The 21586-nt window shown below is 40.9% G+C and overlaps 1 protein-coding gene and 1 long non-coding RNA gene across 2 annotated transcripts in view; one reads left to right on the top strand and one right to left on the bottom strand.

The window, feature by feature from the left end:
- The window catches only part of LOC137474428 (tyrosine 3-monooxygenase-like), a 26892-nt gene continuing 5306 nt past the window's right edge, over positions 1–21586 (bottom strand). The window contains exons 4-11 of the mRNA XM_068190997.1: positions 21308–21358; positions 17598–17743; positions 13161–13296; positions 12447–12516; positions 10687–10743; positions 7633–7728; positions 2225–2358; positions 1–556 (exon numbers count right to left, since the gene is read on the bottom strand). Coding sequence (XP_068047098.1) covers positions 397–556; positions 2225–2358; positions 7633–7728; positions 10687–10743; positions 12447–12516; positions 13161–13296; positions 17598–17743; positions 21308–21358 — 850 coding nt within the window. The 3' untranslated portion in view covers positions 1–396. The remainder of the gene's footprint in view (positions 557–2224; positions 2359–7632; positions 7729–10686; positions 10744–12446; positions 12517–13160; positions 13297–17597; positions 17744–21307; positions 21359–21586) is intronic.
- LOC137474429 (uncharacterized) overlaps positions 17001–21586 on the top strand; it is an 18194-nt gene continuing 13608 nt past the window's right edge. The window contains exon 1 of the long non-coding RNA XR_010999354.1: positions 17001–17256. This is a non-coding gene — a long non-coding RNA (uncharacterized lncRNA). The remainder of the gene's footprint in view (positions 17257–21586) is intronic.

Consider the following 21586-nt stretch of genomic DNA (forward strand, 5'->3'; position numbering starts at 1 on the left):
TGGGCAGCTAGCCAGCCTAAAGAGGTTGTGATCGTGTCATTAAGGCAGCAAGTACAACGCTGTGTGGGTGAAAAGTTACTATGCTGTTTTGTGACAGATCACTTGAAAAGGTGGCAAGGGAAGGAAAAAAACCTGTAAGAGTCCCATAACACATAAGTATGCTCATATCACCTACCAAAAATTGGAGTAAGTCTGGTTTGTGATTGAAACATTCTAAGCAGGAGCTCATTATTTTGTCTAAGTCAGCAGCCTAAATTACAGTGATAAGATTACCTGAACTGAGCTGGTTTGTGCATTTAAGATTTCTGCCTGCAAGTACAACTTCATCACTAAGTCTTCAAGTGCTAGCACCACCTACAAGTATCTCAGTGAAAGGTGAGATGTACTGCTGTGGTTTTAAGAGAGGTTTTCAAGGGCCAAGCAGACGTTTTCCAGTTCCTCTTTTATCTGGTGGAGTGCCCTCTTGACTTTCTGTGTTGTGCTCAAAACCTCTATGCTGCTGGTGAAGGGGTCATAGTGCAGAGCAAAAGGCTTCTTGATCTTCATCGCGTAGTTCCTGTGGGGAGACAGGACAGAGCTTCTAGTTCAAAAGGCTTTTCCTTAAGTGCAAAACCTGCAGGACCTCATTTCTCAGGGTGCAGTCATGACCTTACTGGGGAGCAGAGGCTGCTGTGACACCTCCTCACTGCTTCTCCTGAGCTTTGCCTGGTGCAGCACGTCCTGCCCACGGCTGAACCACTTGCAGCCCCAAAGATCGGCAGTGCCTGGTCTCAGGCTGGCTGGCTGAATCCCGTCTGTGCTCTCACAGCTCTGCGTTCTCACAATTCAGAGTTATTACAACCACAAGCTGAGGAATGCAGAGCACAGCATGTCTGCCGCCTTCACTTCCAAGAAATAACCTGGAGCAGCTCTTTCTGTGTAATATTCTAAAAACCTGTTGATACTAGGCATCCTGGGCTATTTTTCTGTCTCTATTAAAAGATATAAACATGATTGCTTGCCATTTTTGACAATATTTCCATTAAGTGCATGCTGGTAGGAACCCCCTGAACTGATGTTGCTTTATGTTTTCCATGCTGACAGATTCTTGTGCCTTCAGTTATTTTGAGCAGCCTTGGCTGTGCAACTGTCTTGAAAAAATGTATGAAAAAGCTTCATGCCTGAGAGTGGTGCATTCCTTGTCCTCGTACGTTCTTTGCAGGTTTGTCTGAGTCAAATGCTTTGCAAGTCCTCTCTCTTCTGCCAGTGAGTTCTCACCCGCATTTTTACACGTATTAAAAATTTAATGTGAACATTTAGATTTAAGATGATGAGCCTAATTATCCATGGTTATAGCCCCAGCAGACAGTGCTTCTGGGGAAGAGGCGAGGAGCACAGGGAAGAAGTCTGGCTCAGGTTCTCTTCCTCTAATAAATTCCTCATTTCAGCTCCTGCATGCTCCCCAGTAGCTCCACAACCAACATCCTGCCCCCAGCCAGAATTGGTCATGTTGTTCTGACTGTTGGAGATGAAGGCCAGAATTTAAACCTTGCTTACTTAAAAAAAAAAAAAAAAAAAATCCCTACTGCACAGCATCACACAGTTAAGGAAATGTGTTTAGAAACACCTCAAGCTAATTTGAAATGATGTTATTTAGGTTGTAGACAGCTACTTCATAGAAATTAGTAGAAATTAGATTGCTGGTGAATGCTGATTCTGGATTCTTGTGCAGATATAATCAGAGGAGAAAGGCGATCTTGTTTTTAAGCCCCCTGCTGATCCATGCTAATTCCAGAGCCTGCTATGAAATTTCCATGTGACCTTGGGTAAATTAGTTCTTCATGATCTCCTGCTTGCATGGACTAGCACATAAGGTGGGATTGCACTCTCACAGTTCAGTTACAGAATTTATTTCAGAAGGTGCTAAAATGAAGCATAGTTAAGATGAAGCATGGGACAGGGCATGGCAAAAGTAAATTCAGAGTTTCTGTGAACCTTTTCTGAGATAAGCAAGCTCGTGCTTAACTTTGTTGTACAAAAGCCACTATGCAGATGCAGTGAGATAGCCTGGCATGATTGCTGCAATAGTAATGTAAATAGATGTATTTGAGATTAAGAACCAAACCATTAGTTTTAGTGGGTAACTAATGGTTGCTGCAATGTAAATGTAAATAGACGTATTTGAGATTAAGAATCAAACCAGTGTGCCCCCCTCAATGAAAATACTCACAAACACTTTACTTACTGAAGCTTGACCTTGGCATCTTCCAGATTTTCTGCTATGAAATAGACAGGCTGGAAAGCTTGATCCTGGTAGGGGTGAACTGCAGTCACTTCTGGATCAAAAGGCTTGTACTCTGGCTTGTTTGACAAAGCATACTTTGTAGCAGGAGAAACACCAGTTAGAGCAGGTGAATGAACAGAGGAAAAATTAGTCCCTGCTGGGCAGTGAAATTCTTTGGGGAATAGTTAGGGGCAATATAAAGTCCTGTTCTTTCATATGTCAGAGCTGATTTTCATAATTAGCAGTTAATAAATGAAATAATAAAGATTTTTTTAAGATTACAACAAAGAAATATATATTTACTGTATTACAGTGATGTACAACTGGATAGCACAGCTATGTCCTCAGACAGGGAGGGGAAAGTCTGTGCCACCCCCCAAAATACAAATATCCAGAAGAAAAAAATATCAGGCTGCTTTTTTTTTCAAATAGTATCACAGAAGTTTCAAATAGTTATCACAGAAGTCCTGTCTAGCATTACTTTAGAGTCCCCTAGCCCTTGTCACAAATTTCATGCTTCCTGCTGCAATGAAGATCAGAAGCCAGAATGCTTCTGGTATTTCATGCCCAGCTCCCAGGCCAGTATAGCAACCCAAAATCTTCCCTGAAATCCAATATATAAATATACACTATACTGCATGTACACATTTGTATTTTTGAACCCATAGGGGTTCTTCTATGTGTTTTTCTCCAGTTCTCTTACATTGCCCCCACCTAGGCAAACACAAGGCTTAGAGAAGCCACTTCTGTCCACACTGCAGTCACAGGTACATCTATATAGTTTGTTTACATATACTGGAAATGCCTTTTAAACCAGCCACCAGTTTGGCACTTGCACAGTCCTGGGAAGGCAGCTCTGCTTAGGCTTAAAGTGAGTTCCCAAACACTTTGTCTGCCTCTGAAACCCAGGTGAGGTACTTTAAACCCAGCTCAGCCCCAGTGATATTTGAACTACACCACGGATGTGCCTAAAAGCTGGTTGGGCCTCCAGCTGGCCAGGTTGGTGGTATCCTGGGTACAAACCAAAAGGAGAAAGGAACTCATCCCATCAATGTTGAGACCTTTTTTTTCACCTTCAGATTGGACAGTGGACCCCATTCACATAGGGACATTCTTTTAGTACCCACCCTTCTCTGAGATCTGTCTCTTTCCCTTCCTCTCTTCTTCCCCAGTCTTCAGGAGACTCCTGTCACCATTTTATAATCCAAATGTCAACTCTCAGGGTGCTACTTGTAAATAAGTGGTAAGAGTGGGTGATGCTGCCCAAGACTTTCAGTTCAATCTGCTAGCTGGAAAAATTCAGATAGTTCTCCTAAGCACATATTTAGACATTTCAATGAACTGGTGCAGAAATAAATACCAGGCTTTAAAAAAAATACAAAATCCAAAAGCTCCCAAGAATATATAAAAGATGGTGTTTTTCTTGCTCTTCATTTGCAGTGTGTAATTGAAAAGTAAACCTTGGACATCACTCATACAATCTAAGATGGCTGGTATACACAAACATGAGGCTGCTCTTAGAATCTTAGAAGCTCTGGGGAACTAATGGGAAAAGATTTCAGTAACTCAAAACCTGACAGGGGTCCCACTATACTGTGTCAGTGTTGAAGCAGAACTGAAATCCCATTGATTTCAGTGGAAGTTCAGCTCAAAACCGGATGGCCTTAAAGGCCTCTATAAGTTAAGTACTGGGTGTGCTGCAAGAAAAGCATATGTAGCACTGAGTGTTGCCAGAATTGTGGTATGAGCCATAAGATTTTACAGTATGTAGGACAGAGTCCAGCTGAGTGTTAACAGAAGAAGCATTTGGGATAATGTAGAACAGCTGACAGAATATAGTGAAATAAACAGTGCAATACTGAGAGCTTTTGGGGAGGAATTCTTACAGTTCAGAGGAGGCAAGTTTGGCCAGCAGTCAGACACATTACAACTGCTCAGTTTAGACTCGGGGATGGCTATCCTTCTGATACCTAGCTGCTGTTAACTAAATGCTTTGTTAGATAACAGGGATTCAAGTGCAAGGCTCATGCAGAGAGTGTCTAGCTCTTCCTCTTATCCTCTGCCTTACCCCCAAATTATGCCCTGAGTTTGGGCAGGATCAACTCATGCACAGAACATATCTACCTGAAGATGGCTTCAAACTGGGAGGAGTGGGTGCTGTGGAGAAAGGGAAATGGTTTAGAGATTTCATAGTCAGGATGTGGTTCCCTTGGTTACAGTCACACACCCACAGACAGTCAGTCCAGGCTGCAGCTCAGGGATGTTCCCAGGCTTCTTGCTGATGCTAAATTCTCATATAACATAAGCTGGATGACTGCTGCTTGCCCTCTCCCACTGGTTAGTTGTTATCTTCTTGTAGCCAGCCATTTAACCTTAGTAATTCATGCCCTTATTCCCTCTTTGGTGACTGAAACATTCTGCTGCTCCTGGCCTAGAAGCCTTCAGGTCCAATGGAACCCCTCCCTTGCCCAGGCTGTTGCAGTGTGTCTCCTTCAACACACGACCTGCAGTGAGATTCCTACAGTGTTTGCTATATTCACTGCCAACAAAGTGCCAAAACTTCACTGTGATGAAGTTGATCAGCTAAATGACAGGGAATCGAGTCTGGGACCTCCATGCAGAAGTCTGTATCTGGCCCACTGAGAAGACTGGCAGATAATTATTAGGTTGGATAATGGCTTTCTGCCAAGCAGCAACAAAACTTATCTAGAGCAATAAACTCGAGTCTATCATGAGCCTCACTATCTTCCAATCTTCATCTTCCCTGACAGATCTGTCTAGACACTGCTTTATTTCTAAAAAAAATCCTTTCTATGAAACAGGCACTGCACTACACATATTTTCTCTCTTCAGCTGTAAAAGAAGCAGCTGGTACAGGTTTTCAATTTGCCAACAGGTGCTTAGGCATTGGACCTAACCACTTTACCCACACTGCCAGTGCTTACACTGAAGTTAGATGCTCAGGCAGACTAGAATGAATAAATGGAAATATTTCTATATTTCAGTTTTGCTCTAAATAAAAATCAATGAGATTAAATCAGTCAGCTAAATAAGGAAACTTTTAAGTTCATGGATATAATTAACTTGTGTACAACAAGTTTCAGGAGCTCAAGGTGAATTGCACAGAAGCACTAAGCCATTGTCCCAGAAGATGTACAGTGGGGAACTTGCAGAGCTCACAAAGGGATTCTGCAGGATGCATAGCAGAACTGCAGGTTAACTGCTTGCCCATCTTCTGATTTAGGTGTTACATAGAAGATGAACATGCTGAAAGGGGGATAATCCTATTCATTACCTGTTGAATATAAATGTCATCACTCCTGCCTGTATTTTCAGTAATATGATGAATGAACACAGAGGTAGACCCAGCTTTTTCAAAAGTTTATCCAGTAGCTTTACCCAACAATTACCAATGATAAAATTAATGACAAAAAACTGCCCTTTATCATCTCAGGATCAGTTAGGACTTCCACTCTCAGCCTCAGAGCTAGGGAGTTTGAGATGCAGTTGTACTTTTTTTGCTCTATATAGCAGTTTTGTGCACAAGCAGTCCTCATCTAAAGTTTTAACCAACAGCAGAAGAGCCTGTTGGTGTCTGAGGAAGAAAAGAGTGGAAATAGAGAAGAGAGAATACAAGTCTGGTGCACTTGACTCCAGACAGCAAAAGTGAGCGTTTCTGATGAGATTTTTACCTTCATTTGAGTAAAGTTTAAACTGAAAAAGGAAGTAACTATGTCAGATTGATTTTGTCATGCATATTGCTATGAAAGCTACATAAATATCAGCAATATGATTACCTCTGCCCTTTCGTATCCTGTTTAACATGCAAATGAACTTGATTTAGAACCATAAAGTATTAAGCCAGGCAGAGTAGAATAAATGTGGCTTTGAACTGTGCTTTGATTGGACATTACTGGTTTTCCTGTTTGTTGTCAGTGAATATAAGAAGTACTGAAGGATTCCCAGATAAACAGTAGCTTCAGCAGAACATAGTGTGAAGCTGATGAGCAATCAGGCCAAAATCAGGCTGCTATGTAGAAACGAAGTCGTGTTTACTCCTCTAGAGGGCTAATGAACATGCAGATCTTTCAGCTTATCACGAGAGAAAGCTCTCCACAGAGTTACCTCACAAAAATCTCCAAATTGCAAGTGTTGTGAGAAAAACAATGCTAAACTCAGCAAATGGTAAAAGTGAAGGTTGATGTCTGGGAAGGTTCCCCTTTCCCTGTGTTAATTTCAGCTGCCTTTCTGTGGGGACTCCTATTTGGAATGCCTTGAGATACATCAAAATGTTAGGTTTTTCCTCCTATCAATTGACTGGGAAGTGGGCTGACCTGTATACAATTGGGAGAGTTTTGTAAAATGTTTATTGTCATGACAACCCAACTATCCCCAGTTCTGGGAGTCCAAGATATGCTAATTCAGCCACAATTCTGTGTGAATGTATCATGTATCTGGCTGTTAGGCTGCTGATTTTATGTGTTAAGCTTAAAATATAACTCCCATGAAAAAAGAAAAAAAGGTTTCTGGTTTATAAAAATGCTTGGAAAGAGTGGTATTTATTTTCTTTTGGCTCTTACCAGTTTAAAAAAAGTCACATAATATCTGCACAGCTTGAAGCACTTGAGCCCTATTGATACCAGTTTAGGTCTTCTGCATTTAAAAAGTGATCACCTGCGTCAGTGCTCTTCAAAGTTAAAGAGAAATTAATATCTCTCTTATAATTTGTTTGGTCAAAGGAGGGGAAACCCACTTTCTGCAAAAGTGTGTGAGTCCTGTTTCTACAGCTAATCTACCTAAGCAAGGCAGCATGAAACCTGTGCTCGCAGATATTGATCTATGTAAAACTAGAGCTGACATGAGTTTTGAAATGTATTTAGGAATGAAAAATTCTAAAGCAATTTCTTTTTATCAGTGTCCATGCTATTTCCTGTTTCTTTGCACTTCATTTGGTCCAGTCAATCGGTGACTTTCTGGTTCATATGTGTGTGAATGTCAATAGCATGGAAAAAATAGCCAAGCTCATAGTAGGCATAATATTGCCCTCTAGTGAGTAATTCTGAAAGAAACGTGAGTTTTGTGTCAAAGTCAGCTGCATCACTACTGGCAGAAGCAGGAAGAAACAAATCTAATAGTTTATGGGATGGTTGCTTTCATTGCATTTTGTCTCTTTAGATGAAAGACAGGTACAATACCACAGTAGCTTTTCCCCTACACAGCAGCTTCTGTGAAGGGAGAATTATTTCTTTGCAAAAGAAAAATCTGAATTTTAAATCATACTAATTTTTTGTAGAAGAACATAGTTTGCTTTTACCAGAGGTCAGGAAAGTGGATCATAGAAATCTTTCAATATGACATTTGACACATACCATCAGCTCCCCATAAGATGAAAGCAGTCCTGCTCCGTAAGCTTTGATCAATCCATTTTGCTTGCAGAGGCCAAACTCCACAGTGAACCAGTAAAGCTGGGAATAAGAACAACTTGTGGAAAAGAGTCTGAAAAGGCAGGATTTTTAGGCTTCTCATCTTTCCTTTCATTTTCTTTTATCCTCATTTCTTAATACCGTTGTATCTTCAAATGTTATAGTTGCATATTTTGAGAAAATACTTTTTTCCCCTCAGCATATAACACACACTAAATGTAACATGTAATTTTTCAAAACTTGTTGTCCCACTTAGAAAAAAAATCATTTTGAATGATAATACATAGGTAAATAAAGTTATATCCTTTTCTTTCTTTGGAAGATGTTATTAATTTCCCTGCAATCTCTTAGCCCAGATCCTCACTGTAGTCAGTGGAAGCTGCCAGATTTCCACCCACAGTCCCCAGGAGGACAGGAAGATCCTGACAGAGGGTTCAACACCTTTGCAAAGGTACTTGAAAGGAGAGTTTCCCTCCTTCTTTGTCTGTGTGATCTCATTCAGAAGAATTGAAGAATGCCTTTTTCTGTATTGTGCCAATCATATGTTAGTCATGCTCCAGCAGAAAACAAAGATACATTTCTCTGGGCTTTTCTTGTGATAAAAGCTTACTTAGGCCCATACTTCCTTTACCTGCTGGACAACAGTGGGATGAAAGCAGCTCTTGGCTCTGCCAAACTTTTGGTGCTTCCCTTATAAACTCTGAGGAAATGGACAGTGGAGGACAAGTCCTGGAAACACCCTGATGCCCAGAGAAGCTGGACAGGCATTGTGCAAAGGGAAAACATGGTAAATGAGGCATTTCAAGAATATGGCTTTGTCTCACAACTCTTCAAGGTTCCTTTAGAGACACAGAGCACTTTGCTGCCTCATACACAGGGATAGACCTTGGCTTCATAGGTATGGCATTTTCAGGACCCTGCTTAAAGAACAGACAATTTGTAAAACTATGTAAAGCTCTATATTATTCTGTCTATTTTGCCTTTTCCATACATTATCTCTCTTTCTCTCACCCTCCCCCATGCACCTTTTCATTCTGATGACTTGGTTTTAGCCTTCAAATTGATCATTAAAGAAACAACATGCCAGAATCTTTCCTTTTGCAGGATCCTGAATTGCTTTCTCTACAGTTCAGCAAATAATTACGTGTTTATATTCTGATAATAAGCTTGATTCTCATTATTTCACAATGAAAAGTTTTTTTAGTACCTCTTCATTTGCAGGAGGCTTTTATGTCTCCAAAATAAGACATGGGAGGAGGAGGAGTTCTTTTTAGTGTTTCTTAAGATATCATGTGTTTGGATTTTGGATAGTGAAGTTCTTTCAAACTCTCACTGTTTTAACAGAGTGTAAAAATGTATTAGTGGTACTCTGAATGACAAGGACACTGGCAGTTTCCCATCTGTGGTGCATGGATCCACCTGCCTAGAGAAGTTACAGGGCTGAACGATAATGGCATTTCAAAATTTGTCTTACAAATGATTTAGACCATAGCAACAATTTTGAGATTCTTTAAAGAAACTTCTAAGATAGTTACCAAAATTCTCTTTATGAAGAACAGGGAATGACAGGGACTTTCAGAGATACACACAGAAATCACTTTAGACTTTCATGTCAGGATAATGAATACAGTTCAGGTTCTCCTCTAACATCACTTTTTAGAAAAGGAACTCAAACAGTAAGCCCAGATTAGGTATATAAACTTTAAACATTTGACTATTGGTATGTTAATCCAGAATAGGTTTGTGGTTCAGAATTCTTGACTAGCACTTACAAAACTGTATTCTCACAGACCCTGAACAGCAGGGAGTCCTTTAAAAAGGTGCCCGTATTCTACCTCCCCAAACCCTAGATGATGCTAAGAAAGTTTCATCCATGAGACCCTTTATTCTTCTGATCTTAACCCTATCTCTTGTCTAGGCCTATTCAGTTCAGGATCAGGAAGAGGTGCTTGCAGAGGAATGCTTTATATACCACAGGCCTTAATCCAATCTCACCGAGACCTGGGAAGTGATGCAAAATGGCTCTCTGGGACTTAGAATTTTTTAACCCTAGCAAAGACATGGATCTTAATCTCATTCTAGCCTCTCTAGACCCAGGTGGTGGAAGAGGCAATGTGGACTGTCACTGTCATAGTCTCCTCATATCACCAGTCCAGGACCTGGATGAAATCACAAAGAGTTCAGCACTTGTAGCAATCTTCAAAAATTATGGTAGTCTTACTTAGTTCTAACCCAAGGATGGATATGTGCAGATGGATTTTAGGTGAGCCACAGCCTCCTTTCTGAATGGGACTGTGGACTGGCTAAGAACTTCAGGAGTGACATCCTCCTCTCATTCACTACCTGTACTAAATGAGTCTCACACAGCTCGGTGAGGGTAAGGCTCCTCTCCTCCTCTGAAAAAATCAAGACTGATATGGCTGCTATTGTCAGAAAAAAAATCACCTGGCCTCCAGATGACTTTCAGAACAAGTCCAGATGGCAGTAAGGGGCTGTACAAATAATTTTGACAGTTGTAGACAGTCTAGTGACTCAGAACTGAATGGCAGTACCTGCTCCCAAATTGCTTTTAAGTGCTCACCTATTTGGTGAGGTTAATAAATGTGGGATGAACCAAAGTGTGATGGTTCTCTGCACCTCGTGTAGGAGAAAATACAGGTATTGCCCTGGGTATCTAGTGTTTTAAGTGAATTTGGAATGTGAGTTGGGACCATCCTGTGTCTGAAATTGTAAGAACTCAGCTTAAGAAATATATTCTTATAAAATCAAGAAGTGTAAGCATTTCCTCAGGTGGAATCACACCATTCTGGGCTCCCCCAGAGGGATTCCAGTCCCTGCTCCAGCATCTTCCTAACTTGTGGAGGAGAAGAGACAATCCTGCTGATGCTCCCATTCCTGTAGTCAATCTGAGACACAAAAAGAGCCTTCCCTGCACAGCAAGGGGTTTGCAGTGAATCGTTTGGGGTTTGCCTCTAATATTAAACTGCCATCTGTACTTACTGTGGCCAGTTTCTCAATCTCCTCTTCAGATGATCCAAGAGAAGCCAGTCCAATATCCTAAAGCAAGTAAGCAAGCAGACAGTGTTACACTAGTGTGATTATTCAGCCCAAGGGAGAGAAAGAGGGGAAGGGGGAGGGCCACATAATTTCTAGCATGAATAGCATGAACTAGTCATTGTTTTTGTCACCCAAAATGACCTTCCATGGCTTCCAGGATGCCTACCTCTCCCTGGCCCCCAGCTACATACCACTGGGAGCCACATTAGATGAGTGATTAATCCTCAGTGTTCTCTGTGTAAAATTAACCATCTCTTGTCTTAATGTTGGACAATCTACACCAGGCAAAAATTTACAGGGAGACAGGGAGGCATGAGAAGGAAGGACAACAAAGGTGGGTTTTACCTTTGCCATTACCTTTCTGTCCCTCACTCTTTCTGACGGCCCTTATGAGCAGGCCGGATCTATGCAGGGATGATTCTGTTTACTTTCATCTGTGCTCCCTGTTAAATGTTATTCTCACACTAGGAAACTGTACATGTCTCTTTTTTTTTTGCTATCCCAGGAGCCATATCATGCAACAAACAAACAAAATTAGGGCATTTTCACCATTCATCGTCTCATATTGAATGGAGCAAAAAATAATTTTCATGGGGTGAATTTCAACTGTGAAAATACTTTGTGTGGACAAAAAAGTGAAATGTGAAAATTCACTGAATGTGATCTCATGTTGTATAGTCTGTGGTATTGATAGGAAAAGAAGAAAATTGAAAGCTTTGAAATTGCTGTAGTCTTTTATTTGTAATGCGTCTTAAGTTCCAGTATTAAACTGAACTGAATAGGTTTCTTCCAGAATAAATTATAGATGACTAGGATGCTTAAAGTACTACTCTTCTGATGCTGTTAATAACCAATATTTATTATCAAAATGGTAACTGGCACGTATTCAAGTTGATACAACTGGAAACCACATCATATGAGGTGAACTGATTTTCTTTAATGATATTTCTTCAGGGAACTAGCTCATGTTGGGACCTACATCATGTTACCGCTCCGATCTTATTGCCAGTTTCCACACTGGCCACTGACTGAAAAGCCTGGACAATGAGATGTCTTCTTCCCTCTGCTATGGTTTTGAGGAACATTCGTAGTTCTGAAGTCTTTAATTATGAGAGGTCATTGAGTTCAGTTGGGTCTGACACTGACTTGCTCGTACTAAATAGCCCCTTATTGTACAAAGAAGCTCTGTTTGCTTTTTGGAGCCTCCTCACCAGTGTGAGCAATGCTGTGAGAATCTGGTGAGTTGTAAAGGGAGAAATAACTCTGATGAATGACATGGTGATGGACACAATTAAAGTCTCTTGCGAGACAAGAATGTACATCCAGAGACAGAACCAGCTTGGAGGCTCGGCTGTGTAGGTCCATGTGGTGTAGGACAGAAAGCCAGGGGAGCAGCTCAGTCAGCAGAGCTCAGACTCCAGCCCCACAGAGACATCCTCCTCCAGACTGACACAGCCCTCCCACAGAGAAGTCCCACAAGCTCTGCCTGCCCTGCCTTTCATACCGTGTCTGTAGGGAGCAGTGCTACCACTTCCTTGGAGGAAATATCTCCCAAGTCACTGCTAGCCCACCATGCCTGGAGGTCATGACTCAGGCACAATTCAGTCTTAGAATTGCATTTCATGGTGAACTGCATGTATTTAAGGTGCTCTGGCCTGCTATCCAGAGCAGCTGGTTAAGGAGCCAGCAGAAAATGTTCTTACCTGTGAGAACTGGGCAAAATCCCTGTCAGCCAGCATGGGAACATGACCCAACAATTCATGGCAGCAGTCTCTGGAAAATAAATTACCTTCTTTTTTATTAAAGGCTTCCTTTCCTGCCCTTCATGATCTCCCTGTGATGGACTTTAGCCAATAGACTCCAAAGGGAGCTGGTGTGAGTGCTGGTCCACAGTGGCTGCCTCCATACCTGGCCTGGCTCTGCAAGGATCAGAGCACTCCCTCCTGCTACAGGCAGCCAGCTGCCCCCTGCCACCTTGTCTATTGTCTCCTTGGGATGGCATGGGCACTAACCTTCTATGTCACAACATCTTTGAAAGGTCCCTGTTTGGTCCCAGCATACAACAAAAGCGTCTGTGCAAACTTGTAATTTCTCATGAAATGTAGTTGCTGTTGTCTGGCCAGCACTTACTGGGAGAGTTTCACAGCAGGAAATTAAACCCCAGCAGATCAGCAGATGGTAACTGAAGGCAGGATGAAAAGATTAAACCAGATACTCTTCAGTCTTTTCCTTCCCCAGGCAAAAGAGACAGAGAACCACACCCTCTCATGCATGACTTCCCCTTCTAAGTCTCCAGCTACCAGTTTCTCAAATTGTTTTATTCTGTAGACTACTGGATGGAACTCCAGAGCCAATCCCAAGAGGATGATCCCCAGCACATTCAGAAGGATGGAATTATGTCAGGGCATCAAACTTACGGTTCTGGGGAATGCATAGGAGAAGAGAAATGCCTTGTATATTGTGTGCACTGAAAGACACGAAATGCCAGGCTGGCAAGGAAGTCGCGAGCAGACAGCTGTCCTGCAGCTGGTCTCAGCTGGAAACCTGTTCTCTCTGCAGAGGGAAGGGACACCAAATTCAGCTGTTTCTAGGGTTAACTACACAGCACGTTCACTTTAGCTAAGTAGTTTCAGGGATCCTTCCTGCTCTGTTGGAATAGTTCCCTCCACCAAGCATAGCAGGCACACCTTGGCTTATCATGATTGATGTGCCCCTGTGCTGGTACAGGACCAGTTCCTGCAACATGGAATCATCTATCCATCCATTCTGTGTGTATTCACATAGCAGTGTCACAAGGTGTGGGAGTACTGCCCACCCCAGTGCACATTTTTGCACATATACACACAATTCTCTATGTTCCACGTGACTGTGGTGTGTCTGAGGTCACACATGGTCCTTACGATCAAGCAGGGAACAGAACCTGCATCTGATGCTTGCTTTTTTTTTATTTTTTCTTTTTTTTTTTTTTTTGCCATTATGTTTGTCTAGAACCCACTACACAGTGATGTGATCATAGGTGTTTTGCTTTGCACATGTCCACAGAAGAATGCAGCATTTTGCATTCTTGCAATTACCTGCATTACCATGAAAGGACTGTGAGAGATAACCAAAAAAATAACCAGTCTGGTGGTCAATAGAACACACACTCTACATTTCCATGGGAAACACATTGGTGGTCTGCAAAGCTAAGAAAATTGGAAATCACCACTTTCAAAATGAGCCAATGATAATCTTTTTGAAGTCCTATATTCAAAATCTGTGTTTAATTCTCAGCTTCTGTAAATGACATCTCATCTTCTTTAAAGCATAAAACTGCATTTTAAAAAATCAGAAATTGCTTTATTCTCAATTCTTCATCCATATTCTATTGTGTCATGAAGTCTATAACCTTTTTTTTCCTTTTTTGTGTAAATAAACAAAAAATCCCACCCAGAAAGCAAGCCATTTACAAGATTTGTTTCAGTTTGTTTTTTCATGTTTCTTCCAGAATTTCTCATCTTACTCTGTCAGGCTATTAGTACTTTTCCCATTACAAAATGAAAAAAACACCCAGAGAAAGAGGAAAAAAAAGGAAAAAAATTCAAAGAAGTGACAAAATATATGAAGAAATAGAGGAATTAGAGGTTAACAAGAATGCTTCTTCCTGACATTGTGATGGTGGTGGGCATTTGTCACAGGTATCTTCTATTGCTCCACTCAATTCAAAGGTAATTAGTACAGAACTGCCTCAAAAAATAACAGTTAAAAAAAAACACCCTATGGACAGTATGTATCTACCTTTGTCTATTTGCTGGTCCAATCCAGAGGAATGTGAAAATTTCAGAATATGGTAATCTTTGGGCTGAATTCTGAGTGAAGTGAAAATTGCACTAGCTGAAAAATATATTATATGAAAACCAAGACCTTAGTAACTCAATTTTGGGAGGACTATGAAAGAGTCTAGGGAAATTTATATAGTTTTAGCATCCATGTTGGAGGAGAAGGAGGGGAAAATGAAAATTATGGCTTGTGTTCCCTGAGATATCCTTTTAAATAGAGGCCAGTGAATCAGACAGTCTGCTGATGGAACAGACTTGGCCAGTTGCCTTGAAAAGGCCTAGGAAAAAGTTATCTGCTGAAGGTAATATCTGCAAAACCTGAGCTTCTAGTTCATGACTGCACAATAAAACCAGCAATCAGCAGAGAATTGGGGGTGTGGCTGGTTGGACCTGCTGCCCAAAGATCTGGGAAATCAAAGTGTGTTGCAGAGAAGGTCTTGAGCAGTTGACCTAAAGTGATCTGCAAGGCTTAATTCTTGGCCTAAAAACTGGTGTATACAGGCAGCCTGTGCATTGTAGTGTGAGCTTGCTTGAGTTCACTGGCTGTAATTTCTTCCAGCTGTGGAGCACAATGACTGCCTAAATCCAAACTTCTTTCCTAGAAAGAAAGATGTGCCTAGGTTCATCTAGTTAACCCTTTAGGAAAATACTTGCCATGTGTAAGTGATCACACTGTTAACTACTTAATTCCCTTTAGGTAATTGTGAAATATTTGTGAAGTATAGTTCATTTCTCTTCAAGCCAGCCTCACTAATAGGTAATAGCAGACAGATCTCATACTGAATCAAAAGGAATTGCTTTCTTATGTTCACAGATACTGCTAAGTTAAAGAGAATATGGAAGTTTGTCTGGCTGCGTGGGGTGGTTTTAACATGATCACTTTCTTTCCAGGTTATCCCACTCTCTCTCTGCTTCCTATGGTTTATTATTTTCAAAGCTGTACAAGGGGAGGTTCAGAATGGACATTCAGAAGCATTTCTTTTCTGAGAGGGTGGTCAAACACTGAGATTAGGCTCCTTAGGGAATTGGTGAATGCCCCAAGCCTGACAGAATTTAAAAGGAGTTTGGTCAATGCCCTTAACAACATGCTTTAACTTTTGGTCAGATTTTAGACCTTGCAGATGCTGCTGGCTCAGACTGAGTTTGGGCCTTGCAATAATGTCAATCTTCATGCTACTCTAGAAAGTATTCTGCATAGTGAAATGACCTTCTTAGGGGGAAGTGAGCCAAGATTCAAAGCCTCATATAACAGGATTAAATAGTTTTCTCACTCTCAATTGTGTCTAGCTGTTAACACAGCTCTTCTGAAAAAAATTTGTTTCATTCATGCATAATCTGTAGGCTAAAGTAATCCAAATTTAATCTACAGTTTAATGAGGGTAGGACCAATGGTCTCAAGAACTATGAATAGTTCTACGTTTTCCTTAGCTGTCCATTTCAGAATGGAATAAAATGCCTCTGAAATACTTGATACTCATTCCCAGTTAGTTCATACAATTAGCTTATAGTAGACACCTTGTGTTTATAGTAAATGAGTTGAAACTCACTGAGAACATATTTCCAAACATTACTGGCAGGCTTTTCAGAGTTGCTGTTTAGTTTGCTTTGTTTTGTTTATGACACAGAGAATATTTAGAACCAGAGCCTGTAAAGGGAGTGAGCAGACTCCAGGCAATCAATCCTGTCAACTAACATGAGCAATTCTAATAGGATTATGGCAGGATAGTCTTACACTATCCTAAATTCTCCCACTTTGAAATCACCTGATCCCCTTGAAGGATATAAATATCTGTGATAATCAAGTCAGAATCACAATTCCTGAAGCTCCCTGCTGTCAGCTATTGTGTAAATTAAATGAGATCAACTTCTTCAAGAGAAAAAATATTTATCAGCCCAGTTATAATAAAGGGAAGTAAGATGGGTAGTTGAATAAAAGTGAGAATACATAATGCCTACACAGAAAAAATCCTGGGTGCAATGGTGTTCATGGAAGATGTTTTTCACATGGCAACCCTCTCTTCGCTTACACTAAACGTGCAATAAAAACCTTGTCATCAAACAGCTTAATCCTCATGAGAAATGCCAAAGTCTTAGAAAACTCTTCAGACACAGAAAGCTTATTCAAGCTAACTGGTATCCCCTACTCTTATATGGAGCAGGTCACTTGATTTTCTGAGTATTGTATTTAAATACAATTTATTTAAAGTCAAGCCATATTTTTTTATTCTGTATTTCATCATGGTGATAAGCTGTCCTCTCTCTGGCACATCTTTTCACTGAGGAGGAGGCTTTAAAGATCACCTTTCTTTAGTAATTCTTGATAATCAGGTGGTTTACACAAAGCACCTGGCTTTGGGAATCCGTAGCCTGTGGCCTCTTAATGCAGGCTTCCTTGCTCTCCTGTTCCTTGCTAGTCAGCTCCTAGCTAACAGGTCAGCCTGGCAAACTTGTGTGTCCTTTTTCTAAGGTGACCTCTTCATGCCTTTATGGACTAGCACCACGTCCTTTGTGCTCTCCTGTTGGCATATGGCAGGCACCAAAAAGTTTAGTGTGACAAGTGGTGCTACAGAGACAGAAGGAAGCAGAGTTGTTTCAATGCAGCTGCTGACTGACCAGCAGGATCTCCTGGAAATCATTTTCTCTAGCACACATCCCCATCCTGCCTGGTGGATCAGGAAAAAGGTGTACTTGAGAGGTATGTACCTGTGCTTGTGTTTGGGTCCTACTATCAGCATGGCTGTGGAAGTATAAAACAGAGCCAAACCCATAAAAAGGCTGTGTGGAAGTCATACTGAGCACTGTCTGCCGTGACTGTAGTGCTGCTAGTACAGGGATTAGCTGGTTAGTGACACACCAGCAGCTGCCACTCACAGAACAGACACATACTTCCAGCTGGGTCCCTCCATGTACCTGGAATGAATGCCCTGTGCTAGAGCTCATCAGCTCTGCTCACTAGCTTGTTTCCTAGAAAATGGTTTGTGGTGCACAAATATGTGCAGGGAACCCTAGAATAAACCATGGTTTATAATGACTGACCTTTTAAAAATCTGGAGACATCCTGAAGCTGAGGGATGTTATCCTCTCGGTAGCTGCAGTGCTTCTCGAGCTGCTGGAAAGCATCCAGGTACTGGGTACAGGCATGAGTAGGGTAAAGGCTCCTCAGCTTCCTGTAGACTTCTCTCCTGGATATCAAAAACTGGATAGTGAGAGACACCTCAATAAAGCAGTACTTATCTATACCATCTACAGGTGTACAGAGAGATGTAAAGCCTCAGCATGGAGGTCATAGTCTAAAAATCTGAGCTCAGGACACCTGGTGCTTGAAAGCTGGTGCTGGTTGGATGTGGAAAACCATAGGGTTTTTTTATTTTACTTTTCCTTCAAAAGGTGTCCTTTGATGTTACATAACTCTAATTCTGATACAGAAGTGTTTCTTGATTAGGCACCTTCTTGCTAAGGGTGTTGGAGGCACCAGGGAAATCGCAGGGAGAGAGCTGAATCTGGGGTACTCTGTCATTCAGCTTAGGAAAGGAATTAATCAGGTGTGCTCCCCTCCTTTCTATGTTTGGGTACTACTTGAAATACTGGTCCCTACTTTTCCACCCTGAAGCCTAGCCTAGATTTGCCTCTTAAATGCCTCTGGGAAAAGCATCTTTTCTGATACTGAGGGGTAGTAACTGGAAGGGTGAAGAGGTTTGTATTTTTGCAGTTCAAAATGCCTGGCACAGGCTATGTATTTGAAAGATATGCCAGCTTCTTGAAGCATTTATCCCATTATACAAAAAGAGACCAGCTGAAAATAATGTATGTAACCTGATTTGGGCACAGGCTTTAAGCTTCTCACAAACTTGATGGTACTTGGATTTAGAGTTGTGGTTTGGAATATATTTAGCTGTTGCAAAATAAGCAAGTAGTAATAGGATGGTAAAGAACCTTATAGAAATGGTTATTTTTGTTCAGACGTGGCACTCGGGTCTCAACAACTTTATAAACATTGTTTTATGAAAATTGAGATCATGCTTGGAAATGCTGGGTATGGGAAATGACCTTTCGTTTGTTTTGTAATTTTTTTTTTTTTACCATTGTTATTATTCTCCTTTTTGTGATGCTGTTGTTGCTATGGAGGTGATAGCCAGTCCCTGGTAATGGCTCATTATTTGTACCAATGTCTTACGCAGTGTGGGAGTAATAATGAACCAGAATGAAGCGGGAGAGGAAAACCTTAGGAGGAAAAAAAGTTAAAAGAACAGAGGGAAACAGTGGCTGCTGTCACTATTGCAAAAGCCACAGGAGACTGGGCCATTTCCATGGAGGAATTAGGAAAAAATGAGGAGGACTAGAGTTCAAGTGTTGCCCTGGCTTATTTCCTCATAGAGTACTACTGACTTCAGTGAGGTTGTGTGGGATTTGAACCAATACAGGGTTCATGCCCAGACTGGAGTCTAGAGAGAGCAGGCTTGTTTACACTTGTGCACATATGGTCTCTTTTATCAAAGTGTCATTCTGCTGTGTGTCCAAACATTGGTTACCACAGAAATGCAGGCAGTCCCAGGGAGCAGTGATGAATTATCCAAAGCTAAGTGCTCCTCTAAGACATTTATCTAAGTAAATCCTCCAAAGTCAAGAGAGGAGCAGGTATGAAAGAACTGCTGGAAGCAAACTTTATGAAACACTCTAGAAAGGAGCATCCTAACAAAAGATGGAGCCAGATGCTTCAAAGCCTTTAAAGATAATAACCTAGTTTTACATAAATTTCCTTATTTTTCAGTGGGAAAAAAAAGTTGCATTATTCCGCTTGATTATGAAGATGTGACAGGTGCATCCCCATAAATTTCTCCTGAATTCTCCATTTTTCTTACACAGCTTTTGCCCAAATGGCATCTCTGATTGCTTAGTTTCAGGGCCTTCCAAGAAGTTGTTTTGAAAACAAAAGCTCAGATCATCTGTACCCTCTGTTTTCTGAAAGTCGTATTTCCTCGCTGGCTTGGTTTTCATTTTTATAACCACGTTGCTACAAACTGAAGACATCCAGCAACTCCTCAGAATGACACCAAGGGAATTTAGCTTGTGCTACAAATTTCCCCTGCAATTGCACAGTGCTCAATTAAGCTGTGCTGTAATGCAGCTGACCTCAAGGCACAGCCTCAGCGGGCTGTGATAACAATTGAGAAGGCTAATTTTGGAAACAGCTTTGTATAACAAGACAACCTGGGTTGCTGGGGTTGGCTGTTTAAGGAAATGGGCAGATACTCTTTTAAAAGTCTATTCTGTTGCCACAATGGGTCTAATTCTAGGTGGAGAAGAGCTGGAATGACGAAGGTTGGCAATAAAAGAGAAAAACAGGAAAGAACACAAAATTAAATTTTCTTAAATATGACATTCCCACAAACCATCCCATGCCAAAATTGTTGGCAAGTGGTAGTAATCATGAGCATGACACTGACCATCAATCTTTGACTATTGAAAGATGCTATAAAAACCTATTTGAGCTTAATAAAAGTGTGTCCTCCTGGATGGGCTGGATGCAAGGTTTTTATGTGGTCGTGGCTTTCTGTGGCAAAGCAGATTTTACTTAAATTAAAGTATTGAAAGAGGTGGGATGCCAGAGAGGTTCTGGCATGAGGAATTTAGTTCTACAGATTTAAACCTTGGAATTGGAATAAACTTTGCCTGTGATTTAGGGCAAATTACTTCAGTTCTGGGGTTTTCAGTTGCAGTTAGAAAATGTGGTCTTCGTTCTTCCTTTCCCCCACCTTTAGGCATTCTTTCGATTTAAATTTCTGAACAAAGACTCTCTGTTATGTGCATATATGGCACCTTGCACAATCCCAGGACTCTGCTCTTACTTGAGACATTTGGACATATTAATGCTTTGTAACATCACACAAATGTGTAATTACTGCTGCTTACTGATAAATTTTAAAGTTAGTGGGAGAACATGGAAAGAGAGGGATCTGAAATAACTCTGCTCTCTTTCAGATCTGCCACATATTTCACATACTGTTTAAAAAATGCTTTGAATTGAATTATTTTTTTTAATTAATTGGTTGTGGTTTGGGGTGTCTTTTTTTGGGTTTTTTTGGGTATTTTTTGTTGAGTGTCAGACCTTCACGAGAAACAAATCCCCAGTGGAGAAACGCTGCAGCCTTGTAAAAGTAACTTACCATCATTTCATATGATACCTAAGGCCCTTTTACAGTATAAATAATGTATATTAGAAAGGTATTTCCAAATTTCCTCTACCTTCAGTTTGAGAAAATTATACATATTCATATTAAAAGCAATGAATACTTGAAGGAGAACAAGTAAGGCTCCTCTGTCCTGTGGATATTGAATTAGCCATATCCTCTGAGTGAATTTCTGTCCTGTCAGCGGGCATTTTCTCCTGGTAACAAGTCTGAGAATGTGATATTTCTGCCAGCACCACAACTATGGTAAATTAAAGGTCAGTCAGAAGAAGTTATTCTATAGGGTCCAGATGTTTTCTGGCTTCTGATATCCTGATGAGATCTGCAGGTAGGGAGATAGTCAGGAAAATTCCTTTTGCTCTAGAAAGTGAATAGTTAAGACCAGCTCTGAGAATGGCTTTCTGCAAAACAAATGACCAGATGATGACATTTAACCAAAGAGTAAAATGTGGGGTGGATGAACAATATTTTAAAAAGGTTACAGCTGTCTCACACTGCCAGTCTTTCCTGGACTGCTTTGGAATGGCCCAGCAGTTGGAGCATAAGTAGCAAACTCACCAGGTTGCTGTTTCCTGTGCTGTGTACTCAATGTGAGGTAAAGGGTCTCCGCTGTAATGAAGAGAAGAAACATGACACATGTCTCAAGATTTCAAGTTCAGTTTCCAAGCTTTTTTTTTTTTTTTTTTTTGCCTGCACCGTGAATTTTTGCCGTAATGAAAATAGAAACAGCGAAATAGTAAATAATGAACCATCCATTTGTCTTGGTCAGCTCTAATGTGGGTGCTCTCTCTTCTATTACAATGTGGGGAGGAAACAGAGGGATATGTGAGAAAGGGA

This window comes from Anomalospiza imberbis, chromosome 5 (genome assembly GCF_031753505.1).
Source record: "Anomalospiza imberbis isolate Cuckoo-Finch-1a 21T00152 chromosome 5, ASM3175350v1, whole genome shotgun sequence".
Lineage (NCBI taxonomy): Eukaryota > Metazoa > Chordata > Aves > Passeriformes > Viduidae > Anomalospiza > Anomalospiza imberbis.